This window comes from Cnephaeus nilssonii (genome assembly GCF_951640355.1).
Source record: "Cnephaeus nilssonii genome assembly, chromosome: 4".
NCBI classification, from domain to species: Eukaryota; Metazoa; Chordata; class Mammalia; order Chiroptera; family Vespertilionidae; genus Cnephaeus; species Cnephaeus nilssonii.
Window position 1 is genome coordinate 24,413,549 of NC_137075.1, and position 17,723 is coordinate 24,431,271.

The 17,723-nt window shown below is 43.3% G+C and overlaps 1 protein-coding gene across 2 annotated transcripts in view; it reads right to left on the reverse strand.

Moving 5' to 3' along the window:
* AKAP6 (A-kinase anchoring protein 6) overlaps positions 1–17,723 on the reverse strand; it is a 490,615-nt gene that overhangs the window by 216,947 nt on the left and 255,945 nt on the right. For both annotated transcript variants that reach the window (XM_079769683.1, XM_079769682.1), the window contains exons 7-8: positions 5,500–5,596; positions 4,198–4,361 (exon numbers count right to left, since the gene is read on the reverse strand). In XM_079769683.1, coding sequence (XP_079625809.1) covers positions 4,198–4,361; positions 5,500–5,596 — 261 coding nt within the window. The remainder of the gene's footprint in view (positions 1–4,197; positions 4,362–5,499; positions 5,597–17,723) is intronic.

Here is a 17,723-nt window from a genome sequence, read left to right on the forward strand (position 1 = left end):
ATCACTAATCATTAAGGGTCATTTTTTGTCACACTGTGAGCCTTGGTGATTGTGGCAAGACGGCCCAAACATTGTCCACAGGATCCCGGGTTCTAGCCACACCACGTTTTTTACGCCTCAAATCTTTGCATTTCACTCTGCCCGCCCCCCGCCCCGCTGCCATTTAAAACATAACTCCCCTGCAAATCCTTGATACCCCCAAGTCAGGTTTGTTATTTCCTTCTCTGTGTACTCATAGAGCTTTGTACCTACCTCTACTAGAGCACTGATCAGATTATATTATAACTAGAGGCCCGGTGCACAAAATTCGTGCACTGGAGGGGGTCCCTCAGCCCGGCCTGCGCCCTCTCACAGTCCGGGAGCCCCGTGATCGATTGCTCCCCTCAGAAGGAAACCCTGCCCACCCACCACAGCCTGCCAGTCAGTGGCCTGGGCCTCCCTCTGCATGGTGATCATGGGGCGATGGCCAGCCCCCGACCAATTGCATTGCACCCCCCGAGGCTGGCCTGGTGCCAGTGGGTGTCACAGCATGGTTGTCAGGATGGTTTCCTTTGGCTCAATCGATTTGCATATTACGCTTTTATTATTATAGATTATTTGTCTGTTGTCTCCACAACTAAATATGAAGGCTTGTACCTTTACCTCAGACTGACTGTGTGCTGGGCACTGTTCTAAGCACTTTAGATATGTCAGCTCTTTCATGCACATCACAACCCCTTGAGGTAGACATTAGCATTACCTCCACTTTACAAATGAGGAAACTGAGGCACCAGGAAGTAAGTCATTTTCCCACAGACACCTAGCTAGTGAGCGTTGGAAGTTGAACTCAGGCAGCCTGACTTCAGAGTCTGAGCTTCTATTATTCTTTGTGTTTGCCTCGGGGACGAAGGGAGGTGGTTCACAAACATTAAACAAATAAAAGGAATGATCATCCTGATGTCTCCATAGTTTCCTAAGCTTAAATTTAGAAACACATTTTCTTTGTCTTAACATGGATTTCACCTTCTCCCTGGACTATGGATGAGTTCACTTGTCCAGAGAAAACTCGCGCAGACTGGGGACGGAAAAAAAGTTGGGAGGAAGCAGGCCTGGGGTTTGCTGGCTCTGCCATGTCCATGCCTTAAATCCTTAGCACCTCCCTCGGGTCCTGCATCCGGGGCACCTACAGCAGCCACTCCCCACGGCTGCTCTGAGATGTACTGTGTACACAGTGTGGCATGAGATGCTTTGGAATAGAAATACCGTTAACAAGAAAAACATGAGTCATTCTTTATAAACGGACGAGACTCGCGGAAGACATTTTCACTTGGGGGACATTTCAGATAGAGAAGGTTTTCATTGTTGTTGTTTGTTTAGCACCCAAATCATTAGGAATTGGATGTGTTTATTTTTCCTCTTAATGTTTAAATTGTTACCTCTTTTGTGTTGTGTGAAAAGCCGGGTTGTGGGAGAATCAGGCACCCCTGCAGGAACAGGTCTTTGTGGACAGTGGTTCCCAGGAGCCGTGGGATGCGATTCTGGGGCCCCACCCAGGAGGTGCTGGCCCACCTGAGGTGGGCCAGGCAGGCGGTACTCTCTCTGGGAAATGCTGATATTGTCTCACTGTTGATAATACATACTTTCTCCTCATTAGGTTATCGTCTTTGTTCCATCTCAGTACTTCCCTCCAAAATGAGCTCATTTTAAAGTGTCACATTCAAACTGGCCCTGGTGGACAGAGCTCAGCCCAGGTCCTTTCCAAATTTAGGTGCCTCACTCCCACTCGCCGCACTCTACGCCACAGCCAAGAGCGAGTTTTATGCTGAAAATCAGTGATGTCATTCCCCCCAAAACCCTTGCCCTCTGCAGACCCTGCGCCTCCTCCGCTCTCCTAATCGCCTGGCCTGCTCACCCAGGGCCGTCTCCTGAAAGAAGCCTTCCCTGGTGCCCTCATCAAAATCACTGCTCCCCGCCCAAGGTCTGGGTGCTCCCTTTTCCCTCACAGCACATCCCAGGCTACTAAGTCTGCATCGCCGCTTCCCCTGAGCCCCGCGAGACCGGCACGGAGGCTGCCCCCACACGCCCTGCCCTGGGCAGTGCCCATAAACGGCTCTGCGGCCAAAGGCGTCCGATCCAAACCCCAGCTCTGCTACTTAGCGCCGGTGTGATCTTAGGCAGGTTACTCAACTTCTCTGGGCCTCTGTTCTCTCCATAAAAGGTCTACCTTAGGGGCTTGTGTGAGAATTAAACGAGAGAATGCACAGAAGCGCTATAGAACAGTGTTTGGCATGCGGAAGGCTTTTAAGAAGTAAGCACTCAGTATATTTTTGTTAAATAAATAAAACCAAAGGACTTGTGTGCAAGCATATGAGCCTAACCAGCGGTTAAGGACAACAGGGGGGTGGGGGCATGTGTGGGGAGGGGTGTGGGATGGGAATGGGGGGATGAGGACAAATATGTGATACCTTAATCAATAAAGAAATTTTTAAAAAAAACACATAATAGAGTTTTGCCCTAGCCGGTTTGGCTCAGTGGATAGAGCGTTGGCCTGTGGACTGAAGGGTGCAGGGTTCGACTCCAGTCAAGGGCACATGCCCGGGTTGTGGGCTTGATCCCCAGTAGGGGGCGTGCAGGAGGCAGCCATCCAATGACTCTCTCTCATCATTGATGTTTCTATCTCTCGCTCCCTGTCCCTTCCTCTCTGAAATCAATAAAAAAATATATTGAAAACAAAAAAGCATAACGGAGGTTTTCATTGTGCCCTATCTCCTCACCCCTGCCCAGTCCAAGCATCCGTCCAGTGGAGTTCTCCCTGCAGTCTCTGCCCTCAAGGAGTGCCTCCACTCCTGCCCGAGGAGTCCGCCGACCCCGCTCTCCCTGCCACGTGATTAGTTCCAGCTTCGGTCCTTTCATCACATCACTTCCTAGAAATGTGTGCTCGTGAGCCACACCACCCCTCTTCCCTCCTTCAAGTATTTCCTGAAATGTGACCTCCTCCATGGAACCTTCTTCAAGAGGAACTGAGCTCATCATTCTATCTGCTTCCAACAAATAAGTTAAAGGTTGTTGCTTGAGGTTCCAAAGCTATAAATTGTCTGAACTTTCCACTGGACAAATGGTCTCACCGTCTCAGGGCAGGCTGGGTTTCTCCTCTGCCTGCACTGAAGAAGGAGAGCCGAAGAGGGCAAAGGGTTTGTGTAACTCGCCCGGTACACACTTAGCACAATGCCAACCGGCATGGATGCTGAATAAATGATTGGATGACGATTTAATTAATGACCTTGTCCGTGCCAGGAATGAAACCCTGAACCCTTACATTTGTTTCCCCTGTGTTACAATATGTTCTGATGCTGAGTCTGTTAGGAAACTGGTTTTCTGCGTTTACTTTCACAAAAGAACACATACAAAAGGAGAGAGAAATTACCTGAAAATGTCAAATTCATAAAATTACTTTCTACATCAAGAGTCCAAAGATACCCTTTGATGAGACATTAAAAGGTGCCTCATAAAAATAAAATAAAACAAAATAAAGTTTAATTGCATATGCCTTAAGAGTTATTTTGTAACTCTGAAATGGATAACCAAAACATGTCAATACTCGATTTTAAAGTACTTGTTGTGTTCGGTGCATGCGCCATTCTGGAGAACTTACACTCAGAGCAGAAAGATTTGTAGCAAAGCATATGACCTTCTTCCCACTACAATGACCATCCCCTAATTAGGCAATGCATCTGATAGTCATTAACAGGAATGAGATAATGAATCACTTTCTCTCTTCTTTGTTAATTTGCTGTAACCAAGCGGCTAATGGATGTCAGAGCTGAGTGATTGCACTGATTATAGTGATTTATAGTTGCAACAAAACAATTTAAAACCATTCTGATTATTCATGTTTAAGATGCTTTATGTTTTGTTTACTAAATGTTTTATGTCCCCCTTTCACCTACCCCGAAAGTGCCGTCCCCCTCCTACCCTGACACTGTCCACAAAAAGACCTGCTCCTAGAAAAACCTGGAAGTTGTGGGCTTTTTTATTTATTTATTATTGTTTAAAGTAAGCCATTTCATTTTGTTTACATATATCACTCTCTCTCTATAGATACATAAAGTTTACACAATAGAAAAGAAAAGCCTTAGGGCTGGAAAGAGAACTTCAGTGGTGCCTGGTTCAAAAGAAGACAGAAATAAGAGGAAAGAAGGCAAACTTCAAGCTACTTACCTTGGGGCTTCCAGTCCCTTCCTCGCCCTCCACAGACACATCAGTGGCCAGAATCTCGGCTTTGATGGTATCCAGAGCCCTGAGAATCCAGCTGTGCTGCCGTTTGATTTGCCTCTGCAGCTCCTTCCACTGACTCGCAATCATCCGCAGCATGTCCTTTAGTCCTTCTCCAAAGGAAGGGGAGAATGCACAAGTCACGGATTTGACTGCATTTGTACCCTATTATTATTTATTTAGTAAATTAGGTGGTTATTTCAAACAATAAACGTCATTTTTAATGACCATTACCCTCACCTGCCATACTAGCATTTGTCACTTGGAATAGAGACTGGGAATTTTTTGACTTGACATAAGGCATAAGGACACAAAAATTGTATTACCATATAGATTCATGGTTTGGGACGGACTGGGATTCAGTACATGGACTAAAAAATTGCATGTGGAACAAAAATCACAATCTATAAAAATTATTAACTATAGCTTCACATTCTAAATAAAAGTTCCTGGGTGTACCTGTGTGGAGATGCAATCATGATCAGAAAGATGTATGGAAATAGGTAAAGTTAATTCAATGAGAAATACAGTAAATGGGCCAGAATTAAGAAAGCAGTCTTCAGCATTAGCGCATCCGATTAATGCTGCTCTTTTCTTATTTAGCTGTGGTAAGCTCAAAGACAGAGCCAAATTGTAATTCATCCTGTCTTACGGTCTTTTACTACCAGGGTAAGTACAACCAAATGACAAAACTATTTTTTATTTATAATCTGTTCCTCATGAATACATTTAAACCGGGGTAAGAATTGGTATAAGGCCAAAACTCTGCTAATACAATGACCAACAAGGAACATGCAAGACGTTCATGTGTGTGAATTGGCAGGGAAATAATCAGATATCTCTAGCCTGCCAGCTTTGTATCTGTAATGATATCTATAAGTACCTCAATGCATATGCATCATAACTAAATGCACAATTCTCATTCATTATCTTAACGTTATTTCCAGAGCACCTACATCAAAAAGCATGTCAATGTGAAGTTTCCAGAAATGTGATTTCAACTGAAACTCAGGCGAACAGCAGGCCCAAAATAAAATGAACAGACCATTTGGAGGCAGTATTTCATCTTATAAGTATCACAGCATTGTATGCAGTATATGAAACATTTATAAATCTTGAAGGTCAATCTGATAATGTAAATATTAATAATACATAAGGAGGTGAATATATGCAGTAATTTACAGCAATGCTTCTTCATTCTTAATAGTCCGGAGACGTAAAGACTCGCCATATTTCAGGAGGATTTACCTGCTTTGTGAGATGCAATCAGCTCGAGAAGCTGGTGTCCTTCCTCCTCCACAGCTTCCTTGAGAGCACAGTGGCTGTCTACATTCAGCTTGAAACTCTGTGAGGGGAAAGGTGAGCATCAAATCCTGGGAGGGCAGTTTACATACAACATCCCTACAAAATTACCTGCTACTTTTTATCAGGAACTGCAGAGTCCAAGTTCCTCAATAGGCAAACTAATTTGCACTACTAAAAGCTATTGATATTTGGGATCTGGGCTCAGAATGTTTCCGTTAGATTAGCAGAGTGCATCTGTTTGGAAGCAGCTGACAAATCTAGAAGCTCGTTGGGTTTTTATGAAAAGTCACATCCCATAGGCTGTATCAAGGGTAGCAGTATTCTACAAAATACACTGAATTCCTACTGGCACACATGAATTCTTTTTTTCACTTTTTAAAAATGTTAGTAATAGCACTATTTATGAAACCATAAAAATTTGGCAGCATAAATTTATTAGCCTTATGTGCACATACATAACTCCATTAATATATAGATATTCAGCTCTGTTTCTCAGATATCATGCAAACCATAGAGCATAGAGGTAGGTTTGGGTGCTATATTGAGGAGTTGAACGCTTTTCATAGCTTTGATTTTTAAATGTTTATTTCATACAATGTGATACTGCTTTATAAATGAATAAATCAAGTATATCAGGGGCATTTTTCACTCATGATAGTCATCCAAAAAAGAAAACCTGATGTCGTGGCTGAATTCCAACTCAGAGCCACTTCTTTCAGGAAGCCTACCCTAACCCTTACAAGGAGTTAATTACCTCCTCTCTCTGTTACCTGCTTCTATTGTAGACTTTATCAGACTGTATTCTGTTTTATTTCTGTACTTGGCTACCAACTTAGAAGCAATTTGCAAGACTTGCCAGTTTCACATTTATCACCAACTCATGTCACATACGAAATGTTTGATAAATGTTTGCGGGAATAATGGGTATCTGTTGAACTGTGTGAGTAGCACTCTGTGAAGGTGAAGGTTTCCATTTCAATATTTCGAGAAACACAGATGGTTTTCCAAATATTTTTCCATCTCTGGAATGTTATAAGAGGTTCCAACCACAGGAGGTCCAATAGAGAGTAATTATAGTAACCAATCTGTTCAACCAATGGTTAGTCTTCAGGATAAAAATGTACTCCTTCACTTGACTAATTGGAATGAGTATGGATTCTGAAATATTGCATGCCAAATTTTGGCTTCTCTGTGATATGGCTCCAAAATATACAACATATTTTGCTCCCACTAAACACTGAGCCATAGCTGTGTGCATTGCACTGAACTTAGTATTAAGAATATTTGCAGCCGAAACCGGTTTGGCTCAGTGGATAGAGCATCGGCCTGCGGACTCAAGGGTCCCAGGTTCCGGTCAAGGGCATGTGCCTTGGTTGTGGGTGCATCCCCAGTGGGGGGTGTGCAGGAGGCAGCTGATCGATGTTTCTTTCTCATCGATGTTTCTGACTCTCTATCCCTCTCTCTTCCTCTCTGTAAAAAATCAATAAAATATATATTTTTAAAAAAATATTTGCAGAAGTTCAAGATGGTACAGTCCCAGTTGGAATAAAATTTGGACAAAAGAGGTTAAACAACCATAACTGTGAAACTGGGTATTCATTCATTCATTTACAAACCATGTATTCCTCCTATTCTGTATACTATGGCGGGTAATAGCAATTGAGTGGATATAAAGCATGGCCCCTGGCATCAAAGGGCACCTGCCGTGTTACAGGAGAAGGATGTGTAGTGGTGAGTCTGGGCTCTCCTGTTTTTAGTGGAAAAGGGAAAAGGGCATCAAAAATCAGCCCTAACCGGTTTGGCTCAGTGGATAGGGCGTCGGCCTGAGGACTTGAAGGGTCCCAGGTTCAATTCTGGTCAAGGGCATGTACCTTGGTTGCAGGCACATCCCCAGTGGGGATTGTGCAGGAGGCAGCTGATCGATGTTTCTAACTCTCTATCCCTCTCCCTTCCTCTCTGTAAAATCAATAAAATACATTTTTTTAAAAAATCAAAAGAAGTTACAAATGAAGGAGATGGGGCCAGGCAGATCAGGCCTTGAAGTATAAAAATAAAAATTTTGACTAAAAAAATCATCTGACTAGAGGCATTAGAAATAGCAAAGTTTCAGCCAAATATGACAGAGACAGTATTGGGTTTCCCCAAAGGTTGTTCACTATTTCTTGTATTTTCCTCTTTCAGTTACAGGTAGCTGGTTGAAGAAAATAAAGTATGGCAATGTATGGGAAGCCTGATGCTTCAGATCAATCCATAGGATATAATACCTATGAAAAATGAAGTATCTCTTGTTTTATAGCTTAAGCACGGCTGCATTTACTTTATGCCCCTGCAGTGGAAAGCCCCAACTCTGAAGTAAGGCCATGCAGAATGAGGTACATGTGCATCTCAGGGAGAAGGGACAGGAAAAAGAAAAACACTGGAGATCCACTCCATAGTGCCAAACTCTAGGAAAAAAACCTATTCTAGACATTTCCTCATGACTGTAAAGTTAGCTCATGCTCTCTTTGATTCTATTTGCTTACAGCAGACTTATGCTGAGTGGCTGGTGATCCTGAGCTTGGGAAGGGGTGTGTCAGGCCCATGTCTCAGAGGAGAACAGAACATAAGGACCTGTGAGTAAATTGGATAATTTGACATAATTCAGGCCAAGAGTATGGACTATATGCAGCTGGGTCTGGTTCTGCCTCAAGATGATACGGAAGTGCTTGATTAAGAAATTGGAAAAGATGAGGTATTCATTATTAGAAAAAAGATAAGCTGATAAGCTTGATGCTGTAGAAAAGAACCATTTAATATAACTATTACCCAAATGGTACAATGTTGCTTGATTTTCAGGTGCACCCATTAGCCATTAATGTTATCAGCTAAGGAATTCACAATGGGCCTCTGAGAAGGCAGCCAAGCAGGCACATTAACAAAACTGTCAATGAAATTTCTGGCTCCTAAAGGATTCTGTAATAATCTCTCTCTCTTCTACACCCACCTCTTCCCTAGGGAAGGAAGCTTAGACAAAAGGGTTTTCTTTTTATTTTCCTTGAACTCGACACTTGGACACATTTCCATTCTTGTGCTTCTAACACATTTCCTCATCAATGCCTCATGGCATATAGTCCCTCTGAAACACCCATAGCACTCCCAGAGAATGCAGGCCATTTTCTGGAGATTTAATTTATGGCAACAACATTGCCATAGACAGAAACCACAGACCTATGTCACTGATGATGTGAAATTCCATAAATATGAGTAACCTGGGTCCTGTGGGACACCACATCTTTTTTGGTATCTTTACAGCAGCATGTAAGTGAATGTCTAGAAGAGAATGATAAGGAGATGGAAAATACAGTGATTGAGACAAAGGACTAGATTATCAACAAGATGGCATATCTGTGGTTGACCAATGGATATTTCCATTACGGCAGCCTAGCCTCGCTAGCTTGTCCAGATCTTGGTACTTACTCCTTGGCAGGATCCAAATTGTGGTAAGCACACTGATTGTACTTGGATCATGATCAAACCTTACAAAGCAGATAAATCCTATTCCATCCAAATTTCTGCAGAGCCCAGTTTGATGGAAGTTTGGAGATCATATGGAGATTAAATGAAACCAAGGAAATGTATGCCTTGATGGACAAAACTATGACAAATGTGAAGAATAATTCTCATAAGGAATCATAACAGATATGGATATCCTGGCACAGGAAGTAGTGGGAATGAGCATAATCACATTCAGAGGCTTAAAGATTCAAAGCGGTCCAGTCTTAGCAGCATCATATCACAAACACAGACTTTCATTCATCCCCATGGAACACTGCTAGTATCTGCTTGCTCCATTGAGGTCCCTGAGCTTTATAATGTTTGTGAACAGAAAGGCTAAAAAGAGCCGAGACCGGTTTGGCTCAGTGGATGGAGCGTCGGCCTGCGGACTCAAGGGTCCCAGGTTCGATTCCGGTCAAGGGCATGTGCCTTGATTGCGGGCACATCCCCAGTGGGGGGGGTGCAGGAGGCGGCTGATCGATGTTTCTCTCTCATCGATGTTTCTAGCTCTCTGTCCCTCTCTCTTCCTCTCTGTAAACAATCAATAAAATATATATATATATAAAAAAGAAAGGCTAAAAAGAGTTATCGAGGCTTTTTAAGCTTTTTTTTTTTTTAAAAAAAGCAAGGATTAATACCATAGCTATTTATTGAGCAGTCTCTGCCAGGCCTATAGATACAAAGTTAATACCGAATTTTGGCACATGCAGCTTGTAGTCTGTTGGGCAAAATACGATAACAAGTAGCCTCATAGGACCCAGTGAAGGGTAAATGTGTGATGAGGGTTTGGTGTATAACAGAGAGCGGTGGGGCCTTAAGCAAACTAAACAATGAAATGCCCTGCCTAATGAGATTTAATTTTTTTAAATTAAAGCGTCATGCTGGCCAAGTAAAAACAAGACTGTGGGCTACATGTGAGTGTGGTAGGTGCTGGGCAGGTGCGGTGGGAGCCCACTGACATGCAGGCCCGGAGGTGCCTTCACTGTAGCAGGAGGCAGGGGCCGCCAGCAGCTTGGTGCCACTAGGACAGGTGCAAGCAGGGCAGGTGGAGCTGCGGCTACTCAACTCAAAGAGCCATGAAAGAAGATGCAACAGTATGGGTGAGTGACTGATGCAGGCGTGTATTCTAGAAAAATCTCTCTGGCTATCGTGTAGAGTTGATTTTAAAAGGCAGACTGGAGACGAGGAGGCCAGTAAGGAGACTGCTATGGTAATATAGGCCAGATGTTTCTGCATGCTCATATTTTTTTTTAATTAAAAAAAGATACGCTTTCTCTTCTAAATGAATGGAAGAAGGTAAAATGGAGAAAATCTTTTGTCTTTTTAAGCTCTCTTCAGTGCATGAGAGGAGCATGTGCCAGATTTTAGCTCTTTGGCTGTTCTGATGATAAATACCAGAGGTTATTAGTCAGGAGTCTCCAAAAGTGAAAGACATATTGAACTGATGAACTTTTACTCCCACTGTCATTTTACAGAGACAGTATATATGCTGATGAATAAGGCACTTAATGACACTTTTTCTTCGCACAAAAGATTTTTACTACCCTAGGAAAATGAAAACTTGCTTTTTTACAAGTGGGGAGGAAGAATGTATGTTTGATCAGAAAAGCGGAGGATTGAAGTCACCTACCACCTGTCTCAGGCCATCTCCGTGGAGGCTCCCCTTTGAGCTGGGCCCTGCACCCTCCTTCGTTCCCAGGGGCTCCGGATGGGAAAGAAAGTCATGAACCCAGGTCCCCGGGCCACACCTGGCAGTCTCTCTCTCCTCTCCCCAATGCCATCCGTAGAGGATGGTCAGATGGTACTCAAAATACAAAATGCAACCTTACAAATGCCATATGTGCCAGGAATTGAAAGATTTTTATTAGTAAAGATTTCCTTGTTTACTAAAACTTGATAAGACGTATAGCCATTAAAATGAAGATTATAAAAGCACATGAGTAATGCATAGAATATATTAAAAGCCAAAAAAAAATGAAGTCTCAGTTGTATCTCTGATAAAATTATAGCTATGCAAATGAATGGTCCCAGTGTGTAAAAAAAAGAAGACTGTAGGGAAATACAACAAAATGTTAACTTTAATTGTGCATGGTAGGACTTGGAGTTAACAAAGTCTGATCTGATGGAGTGAGTTCTCAGTGCTTTAACTTTCTGAAACATAAAAGGAAAATAATACTGTCTAACTCCCAGGTTGTTGCAAGAATTAGAGACAATGATTGTAAATCATTGAAGCAGTGCCTAGCAATGAGTTGGCCTAAACAAAAATCATTAAGAACTTTTAAATTCATTTTCTCCATTTTCCAGATGTTCTATGTAGTAAACGGGACTACATAGCGTTTTTAGGTGACAGGTGGCACTTATTGTGGAAGCTCCCTGAACTCCCCAATGCGGATACCAGGTTCTCTTTGGCTCTGTGGCACTGCCCGGCCCCGGGCCTGCCCACAGGAGGCACCAAAACATAGAAGCTATTATCTGAGATTTAGGGAAGAGGCAGCACGGACTGAGAGGCTGGTGATCGGGGTCTCTCTTTTGCTTTAAGTGTGTGCCCCTGGATGCATCCTCTAGCCTTTCTAGGCTTCTGTTTCCTCATCTACAATCCAGGCATTTGGACTCAATATTTAGCAGTCCTTAGATGCTTTGGTTTTCCCTTAAGCCAGGCAATTAAGGATAGGTGGCTTGGGAGAATTTTTATTTATTCTGAACCAGAAAATTTTCAAAGGCAGAAGAATCCCAAAGGCCATCTCACCATTCATCTACCCCAGGGCAGCTCTGTCTCTCAACAATCCCAGGCAGATGTGTTCATTCTATTTTTAACTATCCCCACATAAGATTTTTTCTGACTTCTCATCCTAAATCCACAACATTTCTTCCCAGGAATGTAAGAGCTCTGTGAAGAGCAGTATGAGCTTCCCTCTGCTTCTGATTCTTTTGCCAAGTCATCTCTCCAGCGTAGGAGTTGGAAGTCAGAAACATTGTAAGACTATGCCAACAAAACCCACACATCTGATCAATCCATCACCAAGCCCTGCCGATGTATCTCTCCATTCTCACCCCTCTGTACTGGCTAACATTGCCACAGATTTAGAACCTCATCCCTTGCCAGGTTGACTTTGGCAGCCTCTAGTCATGACCCCTCAAAACTACATTTACTCCTTATTTGTGACAAGCCTATGACAGTACAGACATTGTCCTTGGTTGGCAGAATGTAGCATGAACATGATAAACACAGTCCCTGACCTCACAGGACTCACAGTCCAATGGGTAGGTGATGGGTATGCATATTACAAACAGGGAGTTCCAGTAGACTGTGTCAAGGGACTACAGCATGGTGTAGGGCGATGGTGACAAGCATGGGCTCTGGAGATGGATAGCCTGGATTCAAATCCTGGCTCCTCCTTCACCCATTGTGCAACTTTGAGAAATTACTGAATATTCAGTTTTTTCCTCTATAAAAGGGGGAAATGCTAGTATCAGCTTCATAGAGTTGCTGTGAGGATGAAATGCCTTGATATCTGTAGAACAGAGCCTGTCATATCGTAATAGCCCAATAAAGACAGTTAGTATACATAATGGTCTGTCTATAAAACAACTCTGAAAAGGATGCTCCTCTTCTTAAAGCCTCCCAGGGCTTCCCAAGGTTGAAGAATAAGGTCCAGCCTCTGGCATGACCTACAGGGCCCTTTACAACCCAGCCAAGTCTGCTCCTCAGGCCCCATGTCTGCCTTGAAATGTGCCTGAGCTGCTTCAAGCTTCTGGCTCACACCAGCCACCTGCTCCTCCAAGATTATGTTCCGCCAGCACCTCTGCCTGTAAAGCCCTTCTCCCCTACCCCTGGCTCAGCCCTGCTTTTTCTTTCTCCTTTCTTTCTTCCTCCTTTTCTTTCTTTCTTCCTTTCTTCCTTCCTTCCTTCCTTCCTTCCTTCCTTCCTTCCTTCCTTCCTTCCTTCCTTCCTTTCTTTCTTTCTTTCTTTCTTTCTTTCTTTCTTTCTCTCTTTCTTTCTTTTTCTTTCTCCTCACCTGAGGATATGTTTTTATTGGTTTTTAAAGAGAGAGCAAGGGAGAGAGAGAGAGAGAGAGAGAGAGAGAGAGAGAGACATAGATGTGCGAAACACTGATTACTTGCCTCTCATATGTGCCCTGATTAGGGATTAAACCCACAAAGTAGGTATGTGCCCTGGCCAGGAATCAAACCTGCCACCTTTTGGTGTACGGGACGAAGTTCCAACCAACTGAGCCAACCAGCCAGGGCAGCCCTGCTTCGTTCTTTAAAATTCATCTCAGGTGTCAGCCACTCTAGCAGGTTTTCCCTGACCATCTTCCATCCTCCCAGTCTCCCCTCCTCGGCATCCACAATACCTGCACAGAGCTCACACCTCTACCTACTACACTGTTGTGTCACTATTGATGATGTGTCTGCATGCCACCCATGGGTTCCTTGAGAGTAGAACTATTCACTCATTTTTGTATTCTTAGTGCCTTGGACAGTGTCTGGTGCACAGCACACACCTAACAAACATTTAGGGAACAAATGAACAGAGATTCATTCCAAAAACCTTCCATGGAGCTTTCAAACTGCCCATAGCATTTTGGGAGATATTGGTGCAATCACTGTTCACTTGGAGGTACTTGATAAATGTCCCCAAATTTTACTCAGTGAACACCATGTAAATGAGCTGTCATGTTCCTTCACCTACAAAATTACTTGCCAATTACACTTAGATGATCCTGGTGTAATTGCCATATAAACTGTACCCTGGCTGAGATAGCCCAAATCATCAATTTAACTTTACTCTCTCATATGGTACTTACCACATAATTAAATAAATGGTCAGCCACCATCACAATTTTGTATCTCCCCAACAAGATGAAGTGGCTACATTTGTCATTGATTTATTAATTATGACAATACACCACACTTCTGGGTATAATATCAGAAGCTTAAAAAAAGTAAAAGTACTATGTACTCTTGAGAAAGAAGTTCCAAGTTTATTATAAAAAGAAAAAAAAAAGCACTAGCCCTGGCCAGTGTGGCTTAGTTGGTTGAGCATCATTCCATGCACCAAAAGGTCACCAGTTTGATTCCTGGCCAGGACACATGCCAGGTTGTGGGTTTCATCCCTGGTTGGGGTGGGTACAAGAGGCAACTAAACGATGTTACTCTCTCTCCTCTCTTCTTCTCTCTCTAAAAACAATAAAAACATTATTTTTTTAAAAAAAGATAAGCATTAGGAGAACCAAGATGGTGGCATAGGCAAATGCCTGTACCTCCCACAACCACATCAAAATTACAGCTGAAATACAGAACAACCATCATCCAGAACCGCTGGAAAGCTGGCTGAATGGAAGTCCTACAACTAGTGAGGTAAAGAAGAAAGCACACCGAGACTGGTAGGAGGTGCAGAGGCACAGAACAGGCTGGTCTGGCACCCACGTGGGCCGCTATTTTAATCAGGAGGGAGATCACTTCTACGGAGGCCGCCTGGAGGAGCAAGGGGTCCCAGCCCCACACCAGACCCCCAGCCTAGGGTCCCAGAGCTGGGAAAAGAAATCCCTATGGGCAATAAGAACTACAGACTGTAAAAACGAGTGCAGATTGGGGCTGAGTGACACACAGGCTGCTGGAGACCCAGCTGTTCCTCTTAAAAGGCCAGCACCACGAACTGAACTTACAAGCTCCCGCTTCCTCTGAGCTCCAGTGCCAGGTGAGGCTCTGGGGGACCAGACAGATACAAGGAGAAACTGTACTGTCTGGTATCCGAGCAGGAACTTGGGGGTGGCTTTCTTCCAGACAGAGGTGCTCACTGTGGTCATTGTTCCCATGCTGGAACCTCTCCATTGCAGGGCTGACTGGCAGCCATTTCTGTCTGCTCCGCCCTGGTGATTTCCTGAGACCCCACCCCACCCAATTTACAACCCCACCCAAACTGTATGCAGTGGCTTTTGGATATGAATGACTGTCCTTTCTCAGGCTAAAAACCTGTCAAACAAGCTGCAGCTGGGTCAGGGAGCCCCAGACCCAGGACCTGCACTGACACCAGCACCAGCCTGCCTTGCTTCACAGCTGGGCCTCGTCTGGGCACTTCCAAACCCGATACAAAGAGGAGGAATCTGCAGATCTCTCTGTAGCTCCTTCTGGGTGGCCCCAGGCAGTGGCTCACTTTGCACCTCCCTGGAGACCCAAGAGCCAATGTACCCAGTAGTCAGTGTCAGACCATACCAGATTACAACTCTTCACATCCATAAGAGACACACTCAAGAGGCAGACACAGTGAGCACCAAATCCCCACTGAAGCAAATCCTGCCCCATAAGGGTGTCTCCTGCACAGCACCTCTTCCACTGTAGTTGCAGCTGGCTGTGGGGACAGCCAATTGGCCTGGAGGTCAATTCCTCCAAGTGACACCAACAGCAATCAACGCTAAACTACAACAAGACTATGCACACAGCCCACAAAGGGGTGCACTTAGAGTGTCCACTTCAGGTGATTGGGGAGGCTGAGCCACTGGGCCCTATAGGACACCTATTATACAAGGCCACTCTATCAACTCAAGAAGACTTAGCAGCTCTACCCAATACAAAGAAACAAACACAAGGAAGCAGCCAAAATGTGGAAATAAAGAAACATGTAACAAATGAAAGAAATGTAAGAAAGCAAACTATGGGATGTAGAGTTCAAGAACACAGTTATAAGATTCTAGAAACCTCCAAGAAACTTAGTGAGACATTCAAGGATCTTAGTGAGTATGCCAAAAAAAAAAAAAAGAAAAGAAAAGAAAAAGAAAAGGACCAGTCAGAAATTAAGCATACACTGACTGAAATAAAGAATAATATACAGAGATTCAACAGTAGAGTAGAAGATCCAGAGAATCAAATCAAGGATTTGAAATATGAGGAAACAATAAACATCTAAGCAGAAGAGCAAAAAGAAAAAAGAATCCAAAAATATGAGGATAGTGTAAGGCAGTGATGGGCAACCTTTTGAGCTTGGTGTGTCAAACTTCGCCAAAAAACTGAGCATAACTCGGGTAGTGTGTCACTTTGAGGAAAAAACATTATTTCGCAAATGTTTGATCCTCAGGAGCAGCAAATGTTTCATCCTCGGCATGTGGCCGCCTCAGTGGCCGCATGTCATCAGAAATGGCTACGCGTGTCAGTGCTGACACGCGTGTCATAGGTTCACCATCACTGGTGTAAGGAGCCTCTGGGACTACTTCAAGTGTACCAACATCCAAATTATGGGGTTGCCAGAAGAAGAGAGAGAGCAAGATATTGAAAACCCATTTGAAGAAATAATGACAGAAAACTTCCCTGCCTGGTGAAAGAAATAGACTTAGAAGTCCAGGAAGCAGAGAGAACCCCAAACGAGAAGAACCCAAAGAGGACCACACCAAGACACATCATAATTAAAATGCCAAGAGCAAAAGACAAAGAGAGAATATTAAAAGCAGCAAGAGAAAAACAGTTAGTTACCTACAAGGGAGTGACCATACAACTGTCAGCTGATTTCTCAACAGAAACTATGCAGGCCAGAAGGGAGGGGCAAGAAATATTCAAAGTGATGAATAGCAAGAACCTACAACCAAGATTACTCTACTCAGCAAAGCTATCATTTAGAATTGAAGGTTAGCTAAAGAGCTTCACAGATAAGAAAAAACTAAAGGAGTTCATCACCACCAAACCAGTATTATATGAAAGGCTGAAGGGTATTCATTCTTTAAGAAGAGGAAGAAGAAGAAAAAGGTAAAGATTAAAAATATGAACAACAAAGTAGCAACAAATACATATCTATCAACAATTAAATCTAAAAATCAAACCAATAAAAAATCTGATGAACAGAATAAACTGGTGAATGGAATAGAATCAGGGGCATGGAAATGTAAAAGACTGATGATTCTTAGAGGGAAAGGGGTGTGGGGAGAGCTGGAAGAAGTTAAACAAAGATATTACATGCATGTATGCATTACCTATAGACAAAGACAATAGGGTGGTGAGAGCCTGGGGCGGGGTGGAAACTGGGTCTAGGGGACCTATGGGGGGGGGGGAGGGACATCTGTAATAATCTCAACAATAAAAAAGAAAAGATAAGGTAAGATAAGATAAAAACTTTGTTTTCCTTGGGGGGTGGAGAATGGCATTAAGATAAAAAGACAAAAATCTCCATTCTTCTGAGTAGACTTTCTTTCTGAAACCTCAGATAATAGAAACATTTCCAAGTATTTGAAAGTGAATTTACCTCTTTCAACAAATCATAATTTCTTTCAAACAAATGAGCTCTTTCGTAAGGAAGGTAAATGTATGCTACTAAAGTTCACTTTGCTAATATTTTAGATAGATGGGAGAGATGCTGAATGTTGATGGTGCCCCTTAGTGAGCAAATGTTCATTTGTTTTTCTGAATGCTGCCCCCACACCTGGCACAGGTAATCACATTGACTTCCCAGCACGGTCACATCGGGCCCAATGGAATCTCAGAGGTTTTGTCTAAAGGGACCATTCGACTTCCAGAACACACTGCCCTGAGGCCTGATGGAAAAGGAGGTCAGTGATGGCCAGAATCTCTCTGGACCCCCTGTGGTGGGATAATTGATGTGCAACAGCCCTTACAGAGGTGGAGTCACCAAGGTGACGGATGAATAC